This window comes from Hyalella azteca, unplaced genomic scaffold (assembly GCF_000764305.2).
Source record: "Hyalella azteca isolate HAZT.00-mixed unplaced genomic scaffold, Hazt_2.0.2 contig6661, whole genome shotgun sequence".
Lineage (NCBI taxonomy): Eukaryota > Metazoa > Arthropoda > Malacostraca > Amphipoda > Hyalellidae > Hyalella > Hyalella azteca.
Genome location: NW_025936815.1, coordinates 94288 through 117348, shown reverse-complemented (window position 1 = coordinate 117348; position 23061 = coordinate 94288). Strand labels below are relative to the sequence as shown.

The 23061-nt window shown below is 40.0% G+C and overlaps 2 protein-coding genes across 3 annotated transcripts in view; both read left to right on the top strand.

The window, feature by feature from the left end:
- The first annotated feature begins 2979 nt into the window (after positions 1 to 2979).
- Positions 2980 to 4698, top strand: LOC125178042. Its single transcript, XM_047880939.1, has 4 exons — positions 2980 to 3316; positions 3465 to 3569; positions 3775 to 3960; positions 4343 to 4698. Exons 1-4 carry the CDS (start codon positions 2980 to 2982, stop codon positions 4546 to 4548), a joined length of 834 nt encoding a protein of 277 aa, XP_047736895.1. The 3' UTR covers positions 4549 to 4698.
- Positions 4699 to 5032: 334 nt separating this feature from the next.
- The window catches only part of LOC125178045, a 28938-nt gene continuing 10909 nt past the window's right edge, over positions 5033 to 23061 (top strand). Inside the window, exons 1-5 of one of the 2 annotated variants that reach the window (XM_047880948.1) lie at positions 5033 to 5276; positions 18052 to 18442; positions 18643 to 18750; positions 19124 to 19309; positions 19776 to 20839. In XM_047880948.1, the coding sequence (XP_047736904.1) occupies positions 18091 to 18442; positions 18643 to 18750; positions 19124 to 19309; positions 19776 to 19987 (858 nt within the window). In that variant the 5' untranslated portion in view covers positions 5033 to 5276; positions 18052 to 18090 and the 3' untranslated portion in view covers positions 19988 to 20839. Of the gene's footprint in view, positions 5277 to 18051; positions 18443 to 18642; positions 18751 to 19123; positions 19310 to 19775; positions 20840 to 23061 lie in introns of those variants that run through there. The other variant, XM_047880949.1, reaches the window with a different exon arrangement.

Here is a 23061-nt window from a genome sequence, read left to right as displayed (position 1 = left end):
ACTTTTATAACAAAATACTAACTCTATTACACACAATATTGACATTGAGTTATTTCACGTGTGCTGTAGCAAATAATGAGCCTATGACACGACAGATAAATTTATGCATCTATAAATTATGCGACTTCTATGCTCAAATAATGATCAAACTTGTGCGTGACTAATGTGTCTATACTTCATCTTCATCGCAGTTAATGCCGTGAGGAACAGTTCCCTTAAATCAATAATAATAATACTTCAATACACTCGAGCTGCATAAGTGAAATGAATGTTATATGATTCCAATCTATAGTATGCTCGAAGCATCACGGGCGAAACATTTGTGCTCTGTATGAGAAACAATTATTGGCAGCAATTAAAATGACGTACGAGCACTCTTAATGAAGTGTAAGCGGACTGGCGTTGGTATTGAACCTAATGGGTTGGCCCGGTTGGATCCATGGATCGATCAACTGAGCTATGTGGCTCAGCCGACTGGGCAACCACTTGGCTGCATTTTGTGAAGAATTTAACGACCATAAGGGGGCATGAATACCATAAGGTGCATACTAAACCCATTCATTTCTGGTATATACCAGACCGGAACCATACCAGAAAACATACCAGATCGTGGGCCCAGTCGGTAAAACCACGTAAAACGACGATTTTAAAGCGAGAGTCTTCACAGGTTGTGTTCTGCCAAGTTTTTTTTTTATAAAAAAAAGAACTTTGCTGACTTAACCCAACCTTGAGGTTCATCGAAGTGATGCTTTTCTACTGTTTTTAAAACCACAAGGTGTAAAACCGGGCCCAAAAATTGACCACAATGATTCATTTGAACCTATTACGTTGTGAACCGGTTAAATAGGAAGTAACCCCTAATGCACATTTGCGAATTAACCAAAGTGTCGAGGTGTTCGGCACTGAAATAAAGCTTAAGAAAGATAAATTATCAATATTGATTATAGGTAAACTATAAATTCATTGTAGTTATCGATCATAATCATGTTTATTATCATCGTAGCTCAATTAGAAGCAGATTGATCCTAGCACGGAATCGCAGAGGTAATATAAGCGGGATAAATAGCTAGCGGAACGAAAGTCAAGATAATGAATTAGCGTCGAATATAATCAGCTTTCAAGTTTAATTATGGCTTATTACGATAGAATGTTATCGAACGTGATGTGGACGTGTTTTGGCTTGAAAAAAATATACTGGCATTTTATATTTCGTTGGTTATTAATGAAAAGAATCTTCCTAATATTTCTGTTTTGAGGCGGATATTGTGATTTTAATACAATAATTTTATTTTACCGGTAAAACGACTTCCAAATAAAATTAGAGATGAATGATATCATGCAAAGTTAAAATTGATTAAATTATTACGAACATTATATTGCTTTTATTCATTACTGACTGTTTAAATTTAATATGAAAGTCTGGTCACTCGAAAAAAAACCGCTGAAGAAATGTTTTGAAACTTATAAGACCTCGCACAATTTGAATGCTTCTACGTAGCACCAGCCGACTATACTGCAAACGTTATTTATACCTTAGTCTACGGATAACTTACCCGTCGTTGATGTTGTTTCTACCTAAAGGTTTCTAACGATTGTTGCTGTCAGCAGTCAAAGGGCTAAGTGAGATTTTACTAACGAATGCGATTACATTCTGCGGCCAAATTCCTACTTTTATTAGCCCCAAAAATTGGATGTTGCATGTTCTCCCACGACATTAACTATTGAATGCTTCGTGTTTTTCAGCAACATTAAAAACGAATATTTTCTTGTTAAGACAATATCCTAGAATACATCATAACGACTTAATCACTGGGGGTATAACTAGAACATTCAATTATAAACAGAAAATGCATTTGGAAAGTGTCAACCCGACAAACAATTTCAATCATTGAAATCGCTTGTCCTCACTGATCGTGATGCAAACAAATAAAATTAATGGTTCAATACGTTTGATTCATCATCGCGTTTTATCACACAGTTGGTGTTGCTAAAGTTAATAATTAGTTGTGGCATGAACAAGTTGTTGCCTATCAATACGTCTTGAGAAAAATAAATATAAACGAAAATTTCACCCTTTGACCGATCTATTCCTTGGAATGCTTCAAGTATTAACTACGATGTGTATGCATAGTCGAATTATTGTTCTGATATGGCACTTATAATTTCAAGCGAGGTGATGAGGAGCGTTTGAAAAGTCGCACTACATTAACAGCGCCAGAGGGTTTCTAGCCGAGAAATGAGGATAGAATTAGTTTTGGTCTCCAATTTTTAACGGATTAAAAACTAATAATCCATAATCCATAAATATATTAGGCTGTGAAAAATTACTATTTCGTCGTCTATTGTATTCAGCTGACCTGCACTCAGTTGAAGTTGAACGCCCAATGGGAAGCGAGGTGGCCAGGCGGGAAGAAGCTCTAATAAGAAATAAAATCAAACAGTCATATATAGTTCCCCTTATTTGAATTCGTTGTGAGTTGTTATTGCAGACTACGAACAGATTGTGAGGTTATTCTTGTATTAGAAACTAGAAGCGTTGCAAAGTTAAACTTGAGACCAATTGTCAGAGAGTCTTCATATCTTTTACTATCTGTGCAATCATTTCCTGATTGCAAACAATCTCATAGCAATTATTTCTTCCCATCTCTCTAATTTTGAACACTTTCTTCATGTTTATTTTGAACAGGAGTAACCTGGACTGAAGTTCGCACATATTTAACAAGTTACTTATTTAATCACTCATTCGAATATTCCCGTACTCTTATCTTAACCCAAGATTCAAAAGTTCAAGGACTAAATTGCAAGAATGTTTATATATATTTTAGGAAATTGGTTGAAGTAGTCACTATTCCACTATATTTTATGTTGCAAGTAAATTGTTGGTAATACATTCATGTGTTATGTTTTTTATGTTCATTACCTTTGCCGCTAATTATTTTCATTCCTATTCATCACGAGGAAATGAACGGCGATGCCACAATGATTGTGACCTCCACGAGGTTGGCCACCGGCTCCCGCCCTGGCATCGGACGGACGATGTTTGGTTGCTGCCTCATTGCCTGCCTCGGCGTGTACGCCTCATCGGCTACCAAGTGGAGCCTCATAGACATCAACACGACGCAATTCCTGATGGAGGACAACTCATATGAAGGAAAGGCACAGTCAGCTCTCGTCTGCGTCCTGCAGGCGGAACAAGTCCTGCGCTATGCAAGCCGCGGCCTCGCCTGCTACTCCGACGGCCGCTGCGTCGTCGCCAACGGATCCTACGACCACCTCCGAGGACCGCCTTCAGGCGACTGGGCCTGCTACTCATTCCGTGCGTTACATGAATATTCTCATTAAACAAGATTTTCTAGACACGCTATGGAGAAAACAATTGAATTTTCTTCGTGTAAATATTTCACATTATTAAAGGATGATGTTAATGCTACCGAATTTAGTAATTCTCACTTCGTAACCCACAGTTGCAGTCCTTTGCGCTAGTCCTCCAGGTGGCCTCGGCGACGCGCTCAGGGCGGCGGTGCCGTGCAACGTGTCGCTGAGGTGCACGCCTCAGGGCTGGGCTGACGGTGAGCTGTTTCTGAAAATGAGTTTATTGCTGGTCATTCATGGCTCATTTATCTATTGTTACATATTAAAATCATGGTAGATTTATTCCTCAGCGTGATAAACATTTTCGCGCTCAACTTTTAAATGCCTATAAATTCTAAACGCTCTCACGCAATCCACTAAGTACTGCACTTTCCCTCCCTTTCCACACATATCCTCCGCCAGGCAACTCGCCCAACAAAAGTGCGTCCCGTCCTCAAGGAGTGAAGTGCACCAGTGATGGTTGCTTCCTAGTAAATAGCCTAATGATGACGTGGTGCGCCGCGCACCAATATTGCCTTGGCGTTGGCGGGAAACTCTACACGCCCACCGACCCCCGGAAATACATGAACTTCACTGGCATCGTCTCTGGTCAGTGATCGCCATTCGCCATGCTGGGTTTTCAGTAGACCTGTTCACCGCTCGTATATAATTTTAAATCGTTTTCAAACTTGCAAATGAATTGGGAAAACATAAAATCAATTTCTGACCAATCTGTTACGGTGCATGAGTGAATGCCTGTGAGTATGACTAGGCATGTTTTTCTTTTTACATAGTTGTAAAATTTTATTAACTTTCTATGTCTCGTCTAACGTTTTATATTATTATCATCTATCTCATAATCCGTCAGTCACCTTGAACGATTATCATACTATATCTGTATGAACTTTACCTCGGACATAGTAAGTCTCTTAACTTGCTAAATCTAAACACTCGTACCAACATCTGGAATTTATCACATTCTCTCATACAGGAAAATTTTGGGTGGGTGCTGTTCGAATGCAAGACAATGCGTGGATGTGGTTCAACAACGGGCGGGTTATGGCGGCCGACTGGATGCCGGGACAGCCGAACGATCCATCTGCTCATTGTGGCTACATTGTTACGGACTATAAAGGACTCTCTGACAGCGATTGTGTCGCGCTGTACCGTGCTCTGTGCTACATGGGAGACAACTAAAAATTTTGTTTTATTGTCACTCCCTTTATTGGTTTGACATTTACTTCAAAATTCGGGCTTGAGAAATTATATAGTTTCTCTCGTCCAGGAGATGTTTTTCGTCTTAATGTTTTTTCTTTGCTTGACTTAGAAAGTCGCCTTAGCGTTCTTAAACGCCATCACGTGTTAAGATACTGAGGTTATTTTGAGTTACGTTTTGTGACCTATCATGATACCACTAGATACCAATGATAGATCTGATTAATGACTTCTTAGAGTTGTACAGTGAGGACCTGTTACCGATACACATCAGGTCCTCCCGTTTGACCAAACCCGTTGAAGTTTTGAACACAAATAGAATAATTTGCAATGAAACATTTGGATATATGCATAAAAACTCCTGAAGCAGCAGTGCAGTAGTAACAAATAACCTGAATTTTGATTTTTTCAAGCACTTTGTGGTTGTTTTTACTTCGGTTTCAAGCACTTCGCGGTTGTTTTTACTTCGTTTTACTTTACTTCTAGGATATCTTCTTGGATGGCATTCAATGAACGTCGATTGTAGGGATCTTAGCTGAATATTCGGAAGTACTTCGGGAAACAGAGGGAGAATAAGAACAATAGTAACCGATTTGTGGAACTTTGAATAAGTTAAGGTGTTGACGATCCCGTAGCAGCGTACGACTTCAGAGTAGACTTGTTGTGGGAGAAAAGCAAGAACTAGTTTGTGAAGTCAGACAACTGCAGAGGTATGTGTGATATTCTAGAGTTGTGGAGATATCCAACTGTCGACATTCATCAATATGTAAATATTATCTGTTTGTTGATAATATGCGATATATCTAGTAGGGAAATTAACGGACTGATTGTAAATTCGATTTTGTTCATGTAGGGAGAAGTCAACCCGGATAAAAGATCACAATTAAGAGGCTATCAAGAAGATTCAGTGTTGTGCATATATAATCTGTTACTGTGTTGTGACGAACATCTACTGTGCTGTGCCCTAGCATATGAAAGAAGATCGTTCTGTACCCTATAAAGATGCCCATATGTTCACATTAACTTTGTTCAATGTTCTTAATTTAAGTGTTCACTTTTCATTAATATTAAAACAATTGTGTTAACTCGAGATCATTATTTAACCTCGGCACGAAAGATCATTACATAGATCAACATTTATTTCGCTGGTAATTGGTTTATATAAGCATTCTGCATTATAACCCCGTGAGCAAAATAAGGCATTAGTTAACTTTCTGCTCCTCGTAAACACAAGCAAACTGTTGTTAATTTATTTAATTAGTTTTTTCACTGGTCATGGTTTAATTAGTAGATTGATGACAGCAGCCTTACTTTCAAGTTAATGTAAATGCAAGTATATCAATTTTTGTATTCATTCATTTTACCCGCTGAATATTAATACGCACGCCTGATAGCCGTAATATAAATTTCTTTAGACTTATAGAACCCACGCCCAACGATAGGCTGCGCATAACGAGACTCCTCAAGACACCATTAAGTTGATGGTATCAGACACGCTAGTTACGTGTTATAAATACGTTTTATACGTTTGTAAATACGTTTTATACGCTTATAAATACGTTTTATACGTTTGTAAATACGTTTATAAATACGTTTTATACGTTTGTAAATGCGTTTTATACGTTTGTAAATACGTTTTAGACTTTTATAAATACGTTTTATACGTTTATGAAAACGTTTTATACGTTTATAAATACGTTTTATAAGTTTGTAAATACGTTTTATAAGTTTGTAAATACGTTTTATACGTTCGTAAATACGTTTTATACGTTTATGAATACGTTTTATACGTTTATAAATACGTTTTATAGGTTATAAATACGTTTTATACGTTTATGAATACGTTTTATACGTTTATAAATACGTTTTATGCGTCCGTGCTTAAGAATAACAATTACCCTAACTGCGTGGTGCGTTCAACTGCTCTTGGGTGACACACAATCTACACTCACAGAAATTGAAAAAAACTTTGACCGATTAGGTATGCACTTTTGGCCCTTGTATGGATCATCCTGCCCCAGCTAGACAGCTCATTAAGTGCTGCGGCCGCTCGCAGCTTGTACTATGGGGAAGAAAGTGTTTCACTATTGTAGGACAATTTGACCCAATTATTTTTTCTGAGTGTTCGATGACGATATGGCGGGCAGAGTTTGTTTCTTTCACGGGTCATTTCTACTTGAGATCCACGTACTGTGAGAAACATAATTTTTGACCTCTACGAGGGACCCTTATATAGGAGTACAAAGATTGATACAGCTCCGGGACTACAAAGTATCTTATTAACGCTCAATTGGCCTCATAATATTGAACTAACAATGGTATAAGAGACCAAAAATTTTCCCAACAACGATAAAACGTGTTTAATTCATTTATATAATACGTTTTTCTATTTTTATTAGTTATTAGGTGCGGGAAAGCCTAATACGTGCGTCATAAATAGGTTTAGTGTCAATTAAGATTCTGGAGGTAAAACAAATTTTACTTTGTTGAACGTGTTGTTGTCTAATTCAACTGTAGATTAAACTATTAGAATTACGGCTGTAACAGCGTGGGTTGAAAATTAATAAGTAGATGAGGGAAGACATGACGATGCGCAGAAAATAAAGATGCAATGACGCATAATTTACACGTCGTTTCTTCCTTCAAAATAAAAAGAATTGCAACGTCTGAAGAACTTGGTTTTGTGGGGTTTTGGAGCAATCACTCAGAGACTTGAGTAACTTTGTCAAAATATTATTGGTGCAAAAGTTACCATTTTTATGGCTCATCCTGATCCAATTAATTTGGCCCAGAAAAAGGAGTATTAGTGCAAGGTGAATAATTTGTATCACTATTTGTACAATATAACCTATTAATTTGTCGAAGTGCTTCTTTGTAGAGCCCCTGAAGTGATCCATGCTTGATAGTTAGAATTTCCACCGCTCTCTGCAGCGCGCTCTTATGAGCTTTTTATTCTTGCATGTGAGCTCCGTGAACATTATTTTAACCTGATACCTGAAAGAAATAATTTTTTTTTCTTTCTGCAGTGAATAAGAATATAATTTAATCATTAATTCGTGGTACTTGAATCTTCATTTTTTGATCGTTGATAATCGTCGTTTTTGTCGTCATTCGCAACTTGAGAGAGAGTAGAGTTTTGGGAAAATCTATTGATTATACAAAGGCTTTTTTTATGTTTATGGTAGCGGACATTAATATAATTAGCTATTATTAGTTCCTTGTTTTAAAATTTTTCTGCTCAACTTAGGATTACCAAGCAGCATTTCGTGCCTGTCGTTCTTCTGAACGAGGTTAAATTATAATAAAGCGTCGTATTTATATAATTATCAATTATAGATTATCATTAATTTCTAGAATATTTCGCTACACTTATTATTTGCGTTGCAAAAGGGACTTTTATTTTGAGACTTTGGTTGTGAGACTTTTATTTTGGCATCTGTCTCTAAACATTCATTCGTTAATTTATCAATATTACTGAGAAATCCCCAACATTATATTTTCAGCGCTTGTACTCGAGTGTTTGGAAACGTTGCTCAGACGACTCGATGATCGTTGCTCAGATCACCCTGACAGATAAATTCTCGCATGAAGAGATGCATGAATCTGGTGATGGATTAACTCAGTATTTTGAGTATTACCCCTAAAGCGAGACTGTTATCCATTATATTCAATTGACTGTAAGAAATGCATCACAGCTGTAGCTGCGTTGTCTTATTGTATAGGTACACTGTCCAACACTGGAGCTCAGTGACCACCGTAGGTCAGGTTGATACATAACTGTTTAATCAAGCAAAACTCTTATTCCATCAAGTGTCCAATTTTTTCTTCTCCAATTTTCTTCTCCGATCGAAGCAACGTATTTCATACCGCGATTGCAACGAGTTAGCCATTTGTCTACAGATACAGTAACCGTCGTCAATGCTATGATCGTACCTCAAGTCCTGGGTAACGAAAGTTACTATCACTATACGCGAGGTTAAAGTTTTGCCTTAAGACCTTAGGACAAGTTTAGGACGTCGTCGTCCACGGTCACGCTAATGTGCCGGTTATGGAACCGTGATCCACGGTCACGCGGTTGCCTAAGCATACATGAATCGAGGTCAACTTGATTCTCATTTAAATGTCTGGTAACGAGGGCTACCGTCAGTTATATATCGTTTTATCACGATTATATCTTTGTCTACGTATATCTTAGTCAACTCTACTCCTACCTAACGGCTTGGTAACGGGTTGCTGTCAGTAGACGATGGTCCGGGGAGTTGTCCAACGAGCGCATTTGCATTGCGCGACGCAATCTATGCAGTTCTTATAGAATAGAATAGAAGGGTCGGCGTTGAAGAAATAGGCCCATGGCCTGTTGCCGATTCTTGAACTTTCCGTGACTTGATTCACAAGGGATCCGGCCTTTGGAACCCAATCTTTCTATAGCTGACGATTGATTGAGATAGCTGCTGGACTTATTGCCTGAGCTTCATAATCTTTAATCTTTCCTCATAGGACTTGCCTTTCAAGCCCGGAACTATCCTTGTTGCGCGTCTTTGAACACTCTCTACTAAATTTTTGTCCTTTTCAAATTTCGGTGACCACACGACGTTTCCAAACTCCAGGTTCGGGCGCACGACAGCAACAAACAACTTGACATGGACTTGACATTTGGATTTTGTTCATTCTTCCGCACCATGGTTAATAATAATATTTCAGGGAACCACATACCATTATAAAACGCCCGTGGCATGTACCTTTTATGCTGTGGATAATTCATTTGTGATAATGTACACCAAAGATGGTAAAATAGTGGTAGTTTGTTTTCATCAACCTAACGGACGGGCCAAAATGAACAGGCCACAATGCTTGATTTATTATTAACATGTTGAATTCTATTGCTTCATCTTGCACTATTATTTCATTTTTTGTACTAATTTGAAACAGGTTTGCCAGACGATCTTTTTTTTCGGACAAATTCCGCGATTTAGTTTTTTTTCAATTGCGTTGGCCCGCTAAAATTTATGATCGGGGTACTTCCTAGTTAAATTAAAAAAACTGCAAAAAGGAAAAAAGAATTGGAATTTTAACACCGGAACCTACAATATACTCGTATATATTGAGTTATAGGTATTTTTGGCCTTTTTTTGGTTTGCAGGCTTGGCCGTTTTTTAGGCATCTGGCAACCCTGAATTATGTCCTCTACGTCGTGGCGATATACATTTTTTGGTACGCATTTGGACCAATTCGGAGTCAACGTGTTGAAATTTGAACTTACCTTCTATTAGTACCATTGTTCATGCAGATTGTACCATAAAGATAAAAAATTGGTTATGTTTTAACAAATTATTGCTCGTAATGGCATATTGGACGTAGAAGAAGCGCCCCGAATTCATATAAATCTTCCATCCATCACTTCAGAGGTTTATGATGCCCTTCCAGTGAAGCACGATGCATAAATCGCCACGTTATTTACAGCCGTTGTGGAGCACTTATATTAAACGAGATTTTGTCGGACATATCAAATGTTGTCGGAGATTATATATCAGCGTACCCGGCGTTTTGGCCAAGCATTGAGAATATTTCCGTGAATGTCGAATTAACTACATTTCAGGTAATAATTATTGTGCCGCAAAAGGCTGCCAATTTGGAGTGTTTGGGCGTTATTGTATTGAAATAACCGAAGCATCGTCCAGAAGCAACTTACACACTGAAGCAGAAGCGATTTGGCGAGGTTTGAAGGAGCACCTTCTGCGGTAGCAGTGCCAGAGAGGGATCAGCATAAAGATTGTTTTTATTATGCACTATAGACTCTATGTTTGCATTAATGGTGTGTTCATCAAAACGTCCTAGACGCTGAGTTGACAGTTCACGTGTCGGCAGCTCGTGGGACGGAGACATCTTTTATGTAAAAGGACGGGATTGGCAGCTTTAATATAATTAATCCAGTGATTTGCCAAATGACTGGTCCATGGTAATGTGGTCGCAGCAGAAACCCGTGTCCCTATTCGCGCAAATTCCATTGATTAATAAAGTATTTCACTCACAAGATAAGAGAGCAAATGAAGTGACTAATACATATACTTGATGAAACTTGCCGTAGTCAATGAAATATATTCTTCAGGTATAACTTGGAGTGTTCAAGGCACTGCAAACGAATGAGCCCTGACCTATTGCATGAATTCCAATGGTATTTTTGAGAGTTGATATAAATTTTTAAGATAAGCCCCTCTCTTTAGTCATGCTGAATGAGGGGATGAAATTTTAAGTAAATCGTAAGTTGTCTCAGTTAAGTCAGGCTACTGTATTTGAGCTCGTCCCTTTCGCATTTAATTGAAATTTGCGCGATTAGGTATGGCTTCAGTCTCTTCTCTCTGTTATGGTAGAACGCTGACGTAATTGTGCACTCAGAAAGTTGCACTAACGATCATGATACGGTATAATAATATTTGGCATGATATTTTTGAACTGCGACTTGTTGCGGCTATTAAATTTATTATTAACTTCTGTTTTATATTTAATAATTTAATAATGACTGGACAGAAAATAATAATTAAATAAAATAATAATTTAATGATGGCTGGACAGAAAATAAAAAAGATAGTCGAAAAGCCGTCTAGAGAAAAGCCGTCTACGGCCTCTAGAATACAAAATAAAACCGAATCAGCCCAGCTAGAGATGAAAGTTTGCAAATACTGCAAAGAGATCTCTTTGAGCGAAGTCCAGACGGTCACCTGTGAACGATGTGAAGATCTCATTTGTATCAGCTGTTCGCAGTTGAGCTCTAAGGAGTACACATTTCTCCAGAAATCTAAATTGCTTCATTGGCTTTGCTGTGATTGCGAAAAACTAACTCTTGGTGCTCGAAAAAGAGAGGAGTCGGTGGAAGAGCACTGCAATGAGTCGAAATTGTTGAACGATGTAGTAAACTCCTTGAGTGAGATGGTGCGCTCGCTGAGTGATAAACTGAGCTCGCTATGCAATGAGCTGAATGAAGTGAAGGCTCAGTTGAAAAATACGGAAGAAATGGAAGTAAAGAACAAGACAGCTGATTTATCTGAAGTCGCTAGTGAAAGCTCACGTGAATTGCTTGATAGAAAACGTAGGAAGGCCAAGCTGGTCTGGTTTGGGATTCCTGAAGGTAACGCATCTGATGCGAAGGACCGAGTGATGGATGACTCGGCCTTTGTTGTAGACTGTTGCAGCAAGGTACTCAACACATCGATTGATGTTTTATCTTGCAAGAGGCTACGCTCAAAGGATGCTGCTGGCAACACCGTCAGACCTCTGCTGGTGACTGTAAAGGATTCTGCTCAGGTCTGGAGCGTGCTGAAACAGCGAGAAAGCTTGGAGAATCCGCTGATTACAAGTCAGTTTTTGTAAAGAAAGATTTCACCCCCTTGGAAAGGGCGGTTTTTCGCAAGAAGTGGCAGGAGAGAATCAGGCGGAAAGGCACGGAAAATCAGGTCAATCACTTCCAAGCTGCCAAGACAACACCGGCTGCTCACGGGCAGTCAGAGGAGATGAAGGACAAGTAATTAGTAGGAATGATGTCCGTTGATCAAGGCCTGTAAATAATGTAGGAAGTAACCGCATACATCAAAGTGAAAGTGCACAAAAAGTTTTAAAATGTTTTTACACGACCTCAGATTCCGTTTTGAACAAGAAAAGTGAACTGTTAACTGTGATCGCAAATGAGTATAGACATTATTTGTATTACAGAAACACTCCCCTAAAATCACGGGGGAAAATTGTACCTGTTGAATTTCAGCTGCCAGGTTTTGATTGTTTTCATAACTTAAATGAGGAGCCGTGCAGTAGAGGTGTAGCTCTGTTGGTTAGAACCTCTTATGAGGCCCAGCAAGTTCTCTAAAAGGCAAAGATAGCCTTCTCATAGGGGTCATTTACAGATCACCTAACAGCTCCTCTAATAACAATAAAGTACTTAACAGCCTTTTACCGAAGTTATTCAGCAGGTCGCATACGTTGATCGTTGGTGAGTTTAAGCATCCAGAAATAGACTGGGCAGATGAATCTTCCCCAAGAGATGGGAATCACCCAGCATCCTTGTTCTTGGAGTCTGTGCGAGACTCAATTTTAATCCAGAACATCACCAAGCACACCCATTTTAGGGGTAAACAGACCCCAAATATTCTAGATCTTGTGTTTACTAGTGAGGAATCAATGATAGATGAGCTTCGCCACGAGGCTCCGTTGGGCAAAAGCCACCACCAATCATTGTTTTTCAATATTAAGTGTTATACCTGTCTCTTATACACATCTAGATGTGTATAAGAGACAGGGCTTAGCAAGTGCTCCCTAGCGAATCGAAGTAGTTGTGTTGCCTGGTTTCTGGATTGATTTCTGCGCCGTTCTGCACAGTCCAAGTGTGGCCATCGTATGTGTGGTAGGTTAAAATCTCCCGCAACCACAATATTTGGGGAAGGTTCACCTAAGTTGGCAACCTCTGTTTCTATTCTATCGAGAGTTTCATTGAATTTTTCAGGCGGGCAGTCAGGTGGTCGGTATACGATAGCTATGCACAGATGGAGATGGGGAATGTATAGTATAACATGTTCCACATATCAATTGGAGCCCAAATGCAGGGGAACTGTTTTTGCCGCGAGGAAGTTTCTGAGGTAGACTATAACGCCTCCTTTTCTTCTCCCTTCTTTTCGATCTGCTCGGTAATGTTGAAAGCCTTTCATCTCGATTTCTCCATCTTTGATATCTTCCCTTAGGTGTGACTCGGTTAAGGCAAGCATGATTATTCCTTCTGTCTCGGCAATTTCTTTAAGTACGCCGATCTTGTGGCGTTTTCTTCTTGGGAAGATCCCCTCTATATTAGCTACCATGATGCTAGACTCTTCCCTTCCTTGCGTCCTTAGTTGCTGTAACAGTGCACTGCCAGGGGTCTCTGGCTCTGCAGCTGTTGCTGTGATTTCTGCTGTTGTTCGTGCAATGTCAACAGCTGCTGCATTTGTTGTTGAATCTGATCTACTTGCCTCTGTAGGCCTAAAAAATGGCTGCGCTTGATATCGAGTCCTGTTTGTTCTTTTTCACTCCGGTAGGTTGTGTTGGCCGGAGCGGAAATTTTTGGAACTGCTCTGTACCTTTGATTTCGATAGATTCGCCCTTCCCAGAACTGATTTTTTTAAACCATGTAATTCCTTTCTGATGTTTTGGGTTTGGCAGTATAATCTATCCTGTGTTCCGAGGAGGAACTATCAGGGTCACGTCTCTCTTCGGCATTACCACTCAAGTGCAGGTTGAGTTTAAGGTAGTGAAACCGACAGGAATCTCGTTTGCAAACTACATTTTTGATAGTATTCCAGCACAAGAACGGATGGTAATATTGACTGTCTCTCCCTTTTTGCATCCGCGTTGGTTTTTGCTTCCAAATATTGCAAATTTTTGACAGATCTTAGGGTGAGAATAGTTACAGTTCATTTCTTCATTCTCCCCATCGCACTTGCCCTGAAGATATCTCCAGCAAACGCGTTTCTTAACAGTTAAATGCATCTTGTTCGAGGCATTTAAAGAGGAGAGGGGAGGGGCAACGCTACGGTCAAGGTTCGGGTAGGCGGCGCATGTCGGGCAGCAGTGAGGGATGGGGGGGAGGGAGTGAGGGGAGTAAGGGAAGGTGAGGGAGTGAGGGGAGTTGAGGGTAGCCGCGTCTTAGTCGAACAGAGAGACCCATTCATGATAGGCCTTCTTCTCTCGGACGCTTGAACCGTTTGCACACTCTCCATGGCTTCTCTCGCCCACCCCTCGTTTATAACGCATTTTCTACACATGAATGATGTTCTCGTTTTTAAATATCTTGCAAGTTGGTATTCTGGAAGTAGTGAACATTCGAAGTGACAAAATTGTCTGCATGTGTTACATCTTAGTGCCAATTGTCCAAAATTGCATTTGTTGCATTCCAGACATTCTCCGGCAGGTTTACTAACACAGACTTTGGCTGCCATATTTCACAATCAATTGGTAACTCACTCACTTTTTACTGACTTTACTTAATTCCAGACTATTCATTGGAGCACTTCAGTATAGTATGAGTCAACAGAGTTAAATCGTACTCAATCATTTCTCAATCAATCGTTACCCGCACTCTATTTTTAATGGCTGTACTCAGTTTTTCAATAAATTGTTACCTGCACTCAATTTTTTACTTACTTTAATTAATTCCAGACTATTCACTTGAACACTTCAGTACAGAATGCAATAACACAGTTGAACCGACAAAATTAAATGTAACCGGCGGACCGCGCGCGACACCGAACGTCCGTTCGCCACGCTGTCGACAAGGAGCTGAAATTTTCTAAGCATGTTGAAACGCAATCTAACACATCCAACAAACTTCTTGGACTAATCAGACGCTCATACGAGTTCCTAGATGCAGAAACGATGAAGTAGTTGTTTGTTGCCGTCGTACGCCCGAGTCTAGAGTTTGGAAACGTTGTGTGGTCACCGAGATTTGAAAAGGACAGAAATTTAATAGAGAATGTTCAGAGACGTGCAACAAGGATAGTTCCAGGCTTGAAGGGCAAGTCCTATGAAGGAAGATTGAAGATTGTGAAGCTTCCAAGCCTCAGTTATCGACGTCTGCGTCTGGACCTCATTGAAGTATACAAGTATTCTCATGGTCTATACAAGGTCCCTGAATTACTAGAATTTGAAACAAGAACCAACACCAGGGGCCACGGCTATAAGCTAAAAAAACTGCGCTGCAACTTCTTCACGCGACAAAATTTCTTCTCGCTTCGAATCACCGACTTGTGGAACAGCCTCCCCGATGACATCGTTGGCGCTCCAAGTATGAACGCGTTCACGAACAGACTAGATAAAGCTATGGAAAAGTATATGTTCACATCAGGCCTACACTTCAGCGCCGACATCACTATGTTATGTTAATCCTAAGTGTCTTGATGAGACTATTATACACGTTACTTACGTCTGTTTTCTATGTTAAAAGTTGCCTTAGTGACATACGGCGGTAGAGGGTTAAAGTTTTGTGTTTAAATTAAAACGTAAAATTTACTAAAAACTTTCAGCTCCATCGTCAGCTCGAAAATTCTAGAACACAGATAAATCAGTGATTAGTATAGTCAAGAATACAACGAAAAACCTAAGCTGTAAAACCTATATATTTACAATTCAAAGCGGATAAGAGCTAAAAGCTAAATTCAAACTAGGCCTCTCTTTAAAAATATACAATGATTCTAAAATGCGCAAATCAGAAACACCGGAACTGGAAGCTAAAACTTTGAAGTCACTGTCAGAAACTGAAACATCGTACTGCTCGGCGTCAACCCGCACAGCCGAATGAGGGGTGCGCGACAGTAAGTTACCAGTTCTACAACTCCTGCCCCCTATGTTCTGCGGGAGCGCAGCCGTGCACTACCAATTTTGTACAGCAATAAGCCCTGAATCGAACGCCTTGGATCTCTCCGGATATCCACTAATCAGCCGTGAACCACTCGGCTTTGTCTTCCTTCGGCCTCGCATAGAACCTGCCGTGCACCACCAGGCCGCGGATCGAATCTGACTTCCGGGCATCGTTAACTTACGTAATTTTACGTTCACCGCATCTGAGGTTAGGTTTCAGATAGCATAGTACTGTTCCAAAATTTATCGTCCTTCGACAAGTGGCCGTTCGACCGAGGGCTGGTTCGACCCACGGCCTAGTTACGGACGGCTTGAAGTGTTGAAGGCTACGTTCCGGAAGGCAGGAATCATGATGGTCCATTACATCCAGGGCAGTGGTGGTCATCGGCAGGCGACCCTGTTCTGCGACCCTGGAATAAAGATTGCGAGACGTCATCCCGACGTACGCAGATGCACATCGTGCACAACTATATTTATAAACTAGGGACGTTCGCATATGCCATGAAGAGTATCTTTGTACCTAAAAAAAGAACCGATTTTAAAATGGTTGACCAATATGACACGAAGATTAACATTTTCGAAATACTTAGAAAACAAAAGTTTTAGCTCCATTGAAATAGTTTCGGATGCAGGGCCGAAATATGGAAGAGAACAATAAACAACATCCCTATTGTCGCGCTCGGGAGCAACCTCATGGTACCGCTTGGACATGAATTTCTTTATTTGGGTAAACACCAGATTAGTCGGAAATCCATTAAGCGAAAAGATATTGCGTAAAAATTCGAATTCAGCGTGCAGAATATTGTAAGTAGAACAAATACGAAAGCCCCGATGTATAAGTGTTTGAATCCCATTAATCTTAAATCGAAACGAGCAAAAGCTAAAAATGCTGATACTGAGACCTGTGAAAGTCGATTTTCGGAATACAGAAGTTTGAAAACGGTCATTAGATTTAGTGATATTGCAATCGAGGGACAGTCTATTGTTAAATTCCAGTAAATTTGGTGGATTTTTGTTGCGAATTTAGGTAATTGAAAAAGAGTTTAACGTGAGAAGGATGCTTAAAAAGTAAAAAAGTGTCATCAACGTATCTGTTGTAGAATATTGGCTTAAAATCAAGAGGGCAATTGGACAGCCAGGAAACCTCGTGAAAACACATAAAAATATTCGCAAAGGCTGGGCCGAGCGGAACCGTCAATCAGCCGGTAAATCTTGTTAGCAAATATGAAAAAAGAGTTTAAAACAGATAATTCCAAAAGATATTAAAAAAAATTACGTTTCAAACCTATACCGAGGTCATTTACATCATTAAACGAAGAATTCAGGCAGTTTTAGCTTCCGGTTCCGGTGTTTCTGATTTGCGCATTTAGAATCATTGAATATTTTAAACAGAGGCCTAGTTTGAATTTAGCTTTTAGCTCTTACCCGCTTGAAATTGCAAGTAGGTAGGTTTTACAGCTTAGGTTTTTCGTTGTATTCTTGACTATAATAATCACTGATTTATCTGTGTTCTAGAATTTTCGAGCTGACGATGGAGCTGGACTCCGAAACGTTTTCTTTAAAGATACTATGAATTTTTGTGGAGTTTTCTTTGCTTTTAAGTTTTTAGTGAATTTGCGATTCAAGCAAACGAGTGACATTATAGCGTAAAATTTATCGTATTGACACGCTACGGAAACTATTCCCGTATGTCGGAAATAGACACTTGGCCTATACTTTCAAAACACGCTAAGTGAGCGTAAGTACTTACGCACTTATTTCTTGTCTACAATTGGTGGATTACACTTGAAAGACCGTCAATGATTGGCGGATGAACTTACGATCTCTTAACTTTTTTTGAAGGTATAGACCAAGGAAACTATTTCTGCGTGGAGTTTTGAGCAAAAGATGGGAGACGTAATGACTGACAGTAAGGAAGTGTTATTTTAAGTAATTTAGCCTAAATCAACTAACCTCATTCTACAAGACTCATGGAAACGACCGCAATTGTATTAGTGAGTAATTATGGTACTTGCCTAGCATTATCTTTTTTCCTTAATGTTTGATTGTGTAAAAGTGCATTATTATTTACAAAATATTAACCTTCATATAACAGTAATAACACCTTCCTCCTAGACTACTTGTTGTTGTCATCCTTGCCGAGCAAAAACAGCGATGCCGGCAGTGGCAGTGACTCCTGTAAGGTTTGCCACCGTCTCCCGCTCCCGCCCTGGGATCAGGCGGACGACGTTTCGATGCTGCCTCATTGCCTGCCTCGGCGTGTACGCCTCATGTGCTACCAAGTGGAGCCTCATTGACATCAACATGACGCAGTTCTTGATAAATAACCACTCAGCTGTGATGAGGGCACAGTCAGCTCTCGTCTGCGTCCTGCAGGCGGAACAAGTCCTGCGCAACGCAAGCCGCGGCCTCGCCTGCTACTCCGACGGCCGCTGCGTCGTCGCAGACGGACCCTACGACCACCTCCGAGGACCGACCTCGGACAGCTCGACGTGCTTCTCGTTCGGTGCGCTAAATGAATATAGCATTTATAAAAATATCTTCTATCCGCCGATGTCGAATATTGTATTTTTTATTGTATATAGTCTTTTTGTCTAGTCGATGAGGAAACTTTCAAATTTTGCCCTTCTTAATGTTTCCAAGCATAAACATGTACCATTAATATAACCAAATTTATTAATTTCCTCCCCGCAACCCTGGTCGCAGGCCTCGGGAGCGGGTGCGTCAGTCCTCCTGGTGGCCTCAACGACACGCTCACCGCGGGGGTGCCCTGCAACGTGTCGCTGAGCTGCATGCCTCAGGGCTGGGCTGACGGTGAGTGGCGGTTACGTATAATAATGGTACTTGGTGGCGGTCTTGCCTAAATATTTGCTTGGGTTTCGATTAATAAAAAGCCAGTTCAATTATCTGTGCCTAAATCGCTATTTAATATCGACAGCGTTGAAAAAATTATTCAAATTCAAGATGTGCCTAAAAATGAGGCAATTTCTGGTTATTCATAGCTAATGCATTCCTAACGTCTCTACTGTGTATTCAATGACTAAAACCAATCCATTACTGTTCATGGAAAATTTTATTGAATTAATTTCGGTCTCGACTCTCCAATTCATACAGTTTCTAAACACGTTTGAGCAAAATTCACCATGTATTGAACTTTCCCTCCCTTCCCTCACATACCCTCCGCCAGGCAACTCTCCCAACAAAAGTGCGCCCCGACCTCAAGGAGTGAAGTACACCAGTGACGGTTGCTTCCTAGCAAGCACCTTCGCGATGACGTGGTGCGCCGCGTACCAATATTGCCTTGACGTTGGCGGGAAACTCTACGCGCCCACCGACCCCCAGAAATACATGAACTTCACTGGCATCGTCTCTGGTCAGTGACCTAGCTGATAACCAATCAACTAGCGGAACCCAAAGTGGTCTTGAACTTCGCATAAACACTCACCAAGTTATCCTTAAATTATGGGTACTTTAAAAGTTACCTAAAGGGTTAGTTACTCAGCATTGGGCGCCGCTGCCATGTGAAGAAAAGTAATTCTCAAATAGAAAATGCTGGTTTTCGGCGTCTGCAGATAAAAATATATTAGCGCCCATTTCGTTCTGTTGAAGCAGCAGTTAGCTGTGGCATCAAGTTCTACAAAATCATGGCTGCCATCGTGTTTAGGATATCCTCCGAAATAATAGTGCTAATAAAATAACAATCAACTATTTATGAGACCGGTATGGACGGACGGTGGGGTATTCTTTCACGAATACCCAACCTAAAAACATACAAACTTATGTAATATAAAATCCCATATATGTGTGATTATTGAAATATTTCTTTACCCTCTCCATAGGAACGATTTGGGTGGGTGCTGTTCGGATGCCGGACAACTCGTGGATGTGGCTCAGCAACGGACGCGGATTGGTCGTGGCTGCAGACTGGAACCCAGGACAACCGAATGAACAGCAAGCTTATTGTGGCTACATGGATACGAGCCTCTGGGGACTCTGGGACGCCACTTACGGATTGTTGAAGAAAGCTCTGTGTTCGATGAGTGAAAACTAAACTCTTGGTTTTCATTTCACGAAGTACTTACATAGTATTAAATATTGGTTTCTCGAGAATGATATTTCCTGTCTCGGTGCCTGCACTTCACTTTCATAACGAACTATGTATTTAAAGGCAATAACAATGAAAAAACTTTACTGGGGTTTTCATTGTAAATGAATTTTTTGGATAACTTGTGATTTAAGCTAACTAATGATATAAAGTCTCGCAAAGTTCTGTTTTAGTAGGACGAGTGCTTGTTTCGTTCCATTGATGTCAAAATTGCATGTATTAGGAGTAGATGTGAGTGAATTATAGAGGCTCAGGGTTGCAATGCAACTAACAGGTTACCATGGCATGTCATGGTAGCCACATCACAAATCGATCTTGACTTCATTGCTAAATACTGCTATTGCACTCGCTTCGAAGATTAAGCTAGATTTGCTGGCACTAATTTCTAAGATATTGAATAGAGTAGCCACTATCGAAACACATGCACTCAAGAGAAGATCAATATTTTATATACCTCCGGCCTGGTAGATTAGTGAAGATTGGCAAATTACCGGCGTTTTTATACAATGTCTTTGCTGTAAATGTTTTGCTTCTCCAAAATACAGTCCAATGGTATACCGTACGAATGAATACGGTATACCGTATGCTTATAAAGTGAGCATTCTGCCTCTAAAGGTCATGGCAACTCCGATTGATGTTATACGCTTCCGAATTCTAAATGTTGGCATTAAGATCTAATATTTGATTCTGCTTCAATCCGAATGTGTAAATGAGGAAATGATACTTTTACAACACTTCCCTTTAACTTTACTTTTTACAACACTTCTCTCTTTACAACTTCACTTCGTGCTGGTTGTTTGTTTGTCTGCTACAAATCAATATTTAACACTTCTAACAGTCTAATCCAGTGGTTCCCAAACTTTTTCAGGCTGGCGCCCCCTTTGGCACCCTGGTGAATTTCTAGCGCCCCCCACAGACATAGGCCTCTTTCATGAAATTTAGTACGCCGCAATTTTTAAAGATAAAGGTTAAACACAGCTGTGTATTTCACAAATAGAACCCCATTTAGTGAACCAATAAGTTTTTCAGCTGTTTTAACTGTTTCAGCACTAGAAACCTAGGACGTCTTGATCAGGCGAATTTACGGCCGGACCCGTGGCCGTCTCACGACCAATCTCCAAATTCAATTATCAAGTAATATCTCCCAAAATAATTAACGCAGATCAATGAAACTTGGAACACGTATTCATCAGAACCTAACGGTGATGTTTAGCTCGTATTTTTTTTTACATTTCACCTTCATTCGTGAGTTACGCGTATATTACCAAACAGGCCGAAATATGCAGTGATCAAAGAATTTCTTACAAACTATTGAATAGATTTGAACGAAATTTTGAATATATATTCCTTACTACCTAACGGTGATTTTTTAGCTTACAAAATTTTTTCGATTTTACCTTCGTTTGCGATTTTTTTTTCATTTCACCGTCATTCTTGATTTCACACTTCTTTGTATTCGGCCCGTATCGCCGGGTATCTTCTAAACTGCTAAACAGATTTTAACGAAACTTAGTATGTAATTACCTAAGCTCTCAACGGTGATGTTTTGCTCGTGATAATTTTTCTATTTTCCTTTCGTTCGCGAGTTATTCAGGCAGGGTGACCCAGTGGTTAAAGTTCAGAGTACCAGATTGGCGCAGAGAGGCGCGGGTTTGATCCCAGCTCTGTGCGCCAGTTTCTGGTCAGAATCGGCAAGGAGGCCGGGCGGTTAAGCATAGCAGAATTGTAGCAGTGAGTTGCGAGTTCGAGACCGCAAAATGCTGTGAATGTTCTGCGATGTTAAGAATCGGCGACAGGCCTACGGCCTAATAACGCTGAAACCGCTATTATTATTTATTTATTATTATAGGAGGAACGACCGGCTTTTCTACCGGCCGGTTTAACCAAGAGGATTATACGTATAGCCGTATAACTCGCAAACGAAGGCAAAACGAAAAAATTGTAAACATCACCATATGTATTTAATTGTTTGGTGATTACTTGATATGATGAATATGATGGTTCATTGAACATTTGATAAGTGTACTCATTTTTAGTCCGTTGCTACACATGAAACACGTTGTTGCGAGCCAATTTACTTGACTTGATGTACGTATCGATGATACGAAGCGTATCATCGATATACGCAGTCTAAACACGAATATCCTCTCGAGGATGACGTGCATTAAACGTTCCAACCCCTGCTCGTGAGTTCCTTTAGAGTTTATACACCTGGAAACATGCAACAAATTATTGATTATTGTATTGTTATCGGGAGCTGAGCTTCCCTAAAAGTTTCAGAGCGCTAGCTAATGGGAAAGTTGGTGAAATATCGATTGCAAGATTTGATCATCACAGACACGAAAGCGAGCTAAGAAAAACGTGGCCATATAACTCGCAAACGAAGGCAAAACGAAAAAATTGTAAACATCACCGTTGCTGAGGTTAGGTATTTAAATACTAAGTTTCGTTCAAATCTGTTCAGCAGTTTGGAAAAAATTTCTTGAATAATGCGAATTTAAGCACGTATTGCTGTTTAAATCACGAATGAAGGTGAAATGAAAAAAAACTCGCGAGCGAAGGCACAATCGAAAGATTTTTCACGAGCTAAACATTACCGTTCGGTAGTTAGGACTGTAAATTCAAAATTTCGTTCGAATCTGTTCAGTAGTTTGGAAGAAATTATTTGCGTGTGTAATTAGTTTGGAAGAAATTACTGTGAATTTCGGCCCGTATTGCCATATAACTATGGCAAAAACGAACGATGGCAAAATTCAAACAATTTTCACGAGCAAAACTTTATCGTTAGGTCCTAATGGATACGAGTACCAAGTTAAAGTTTCATCGAGTTAAGTTCATTATTTTGAGAGACATTCCTCGATCATTGAATGGCCGTGAATCATTGAAATTGGCCGTGAGACCGGCCACGAGTCCGGCCGTTAATTTGTCCGAGACGCAAACCCAGGAGAGGTTTAAAACAGATCTGGGTGAAAAAACCATCGCTGGGAGTCAGGTGCTGCACGTGTTGTGCACAAATCGTC

Coding starts and splice junctions, on each gene's coding strand:
- LOC125178042 (XM_047880939.1), top strand. CDS start 2,980: ATGATTGTGACCTCCACGAGGTTGGCCACCGGCTCCCGCCCTGGCATC. Junction 3,317..3,464: donor CTGGGCCTGCTACTCATTCC/GTGCGTTACATG, acceptor CGTAACCCACAG/TTGCAGTCCTTTGCGCTAGT. Junction 3,961..4,342: donor CTTCACTGGCATCGTCTCTG/GTCAGTGATCGC, acceptor TCTCTCATACAG/GAAAATTTTGGGTGGGTGCT.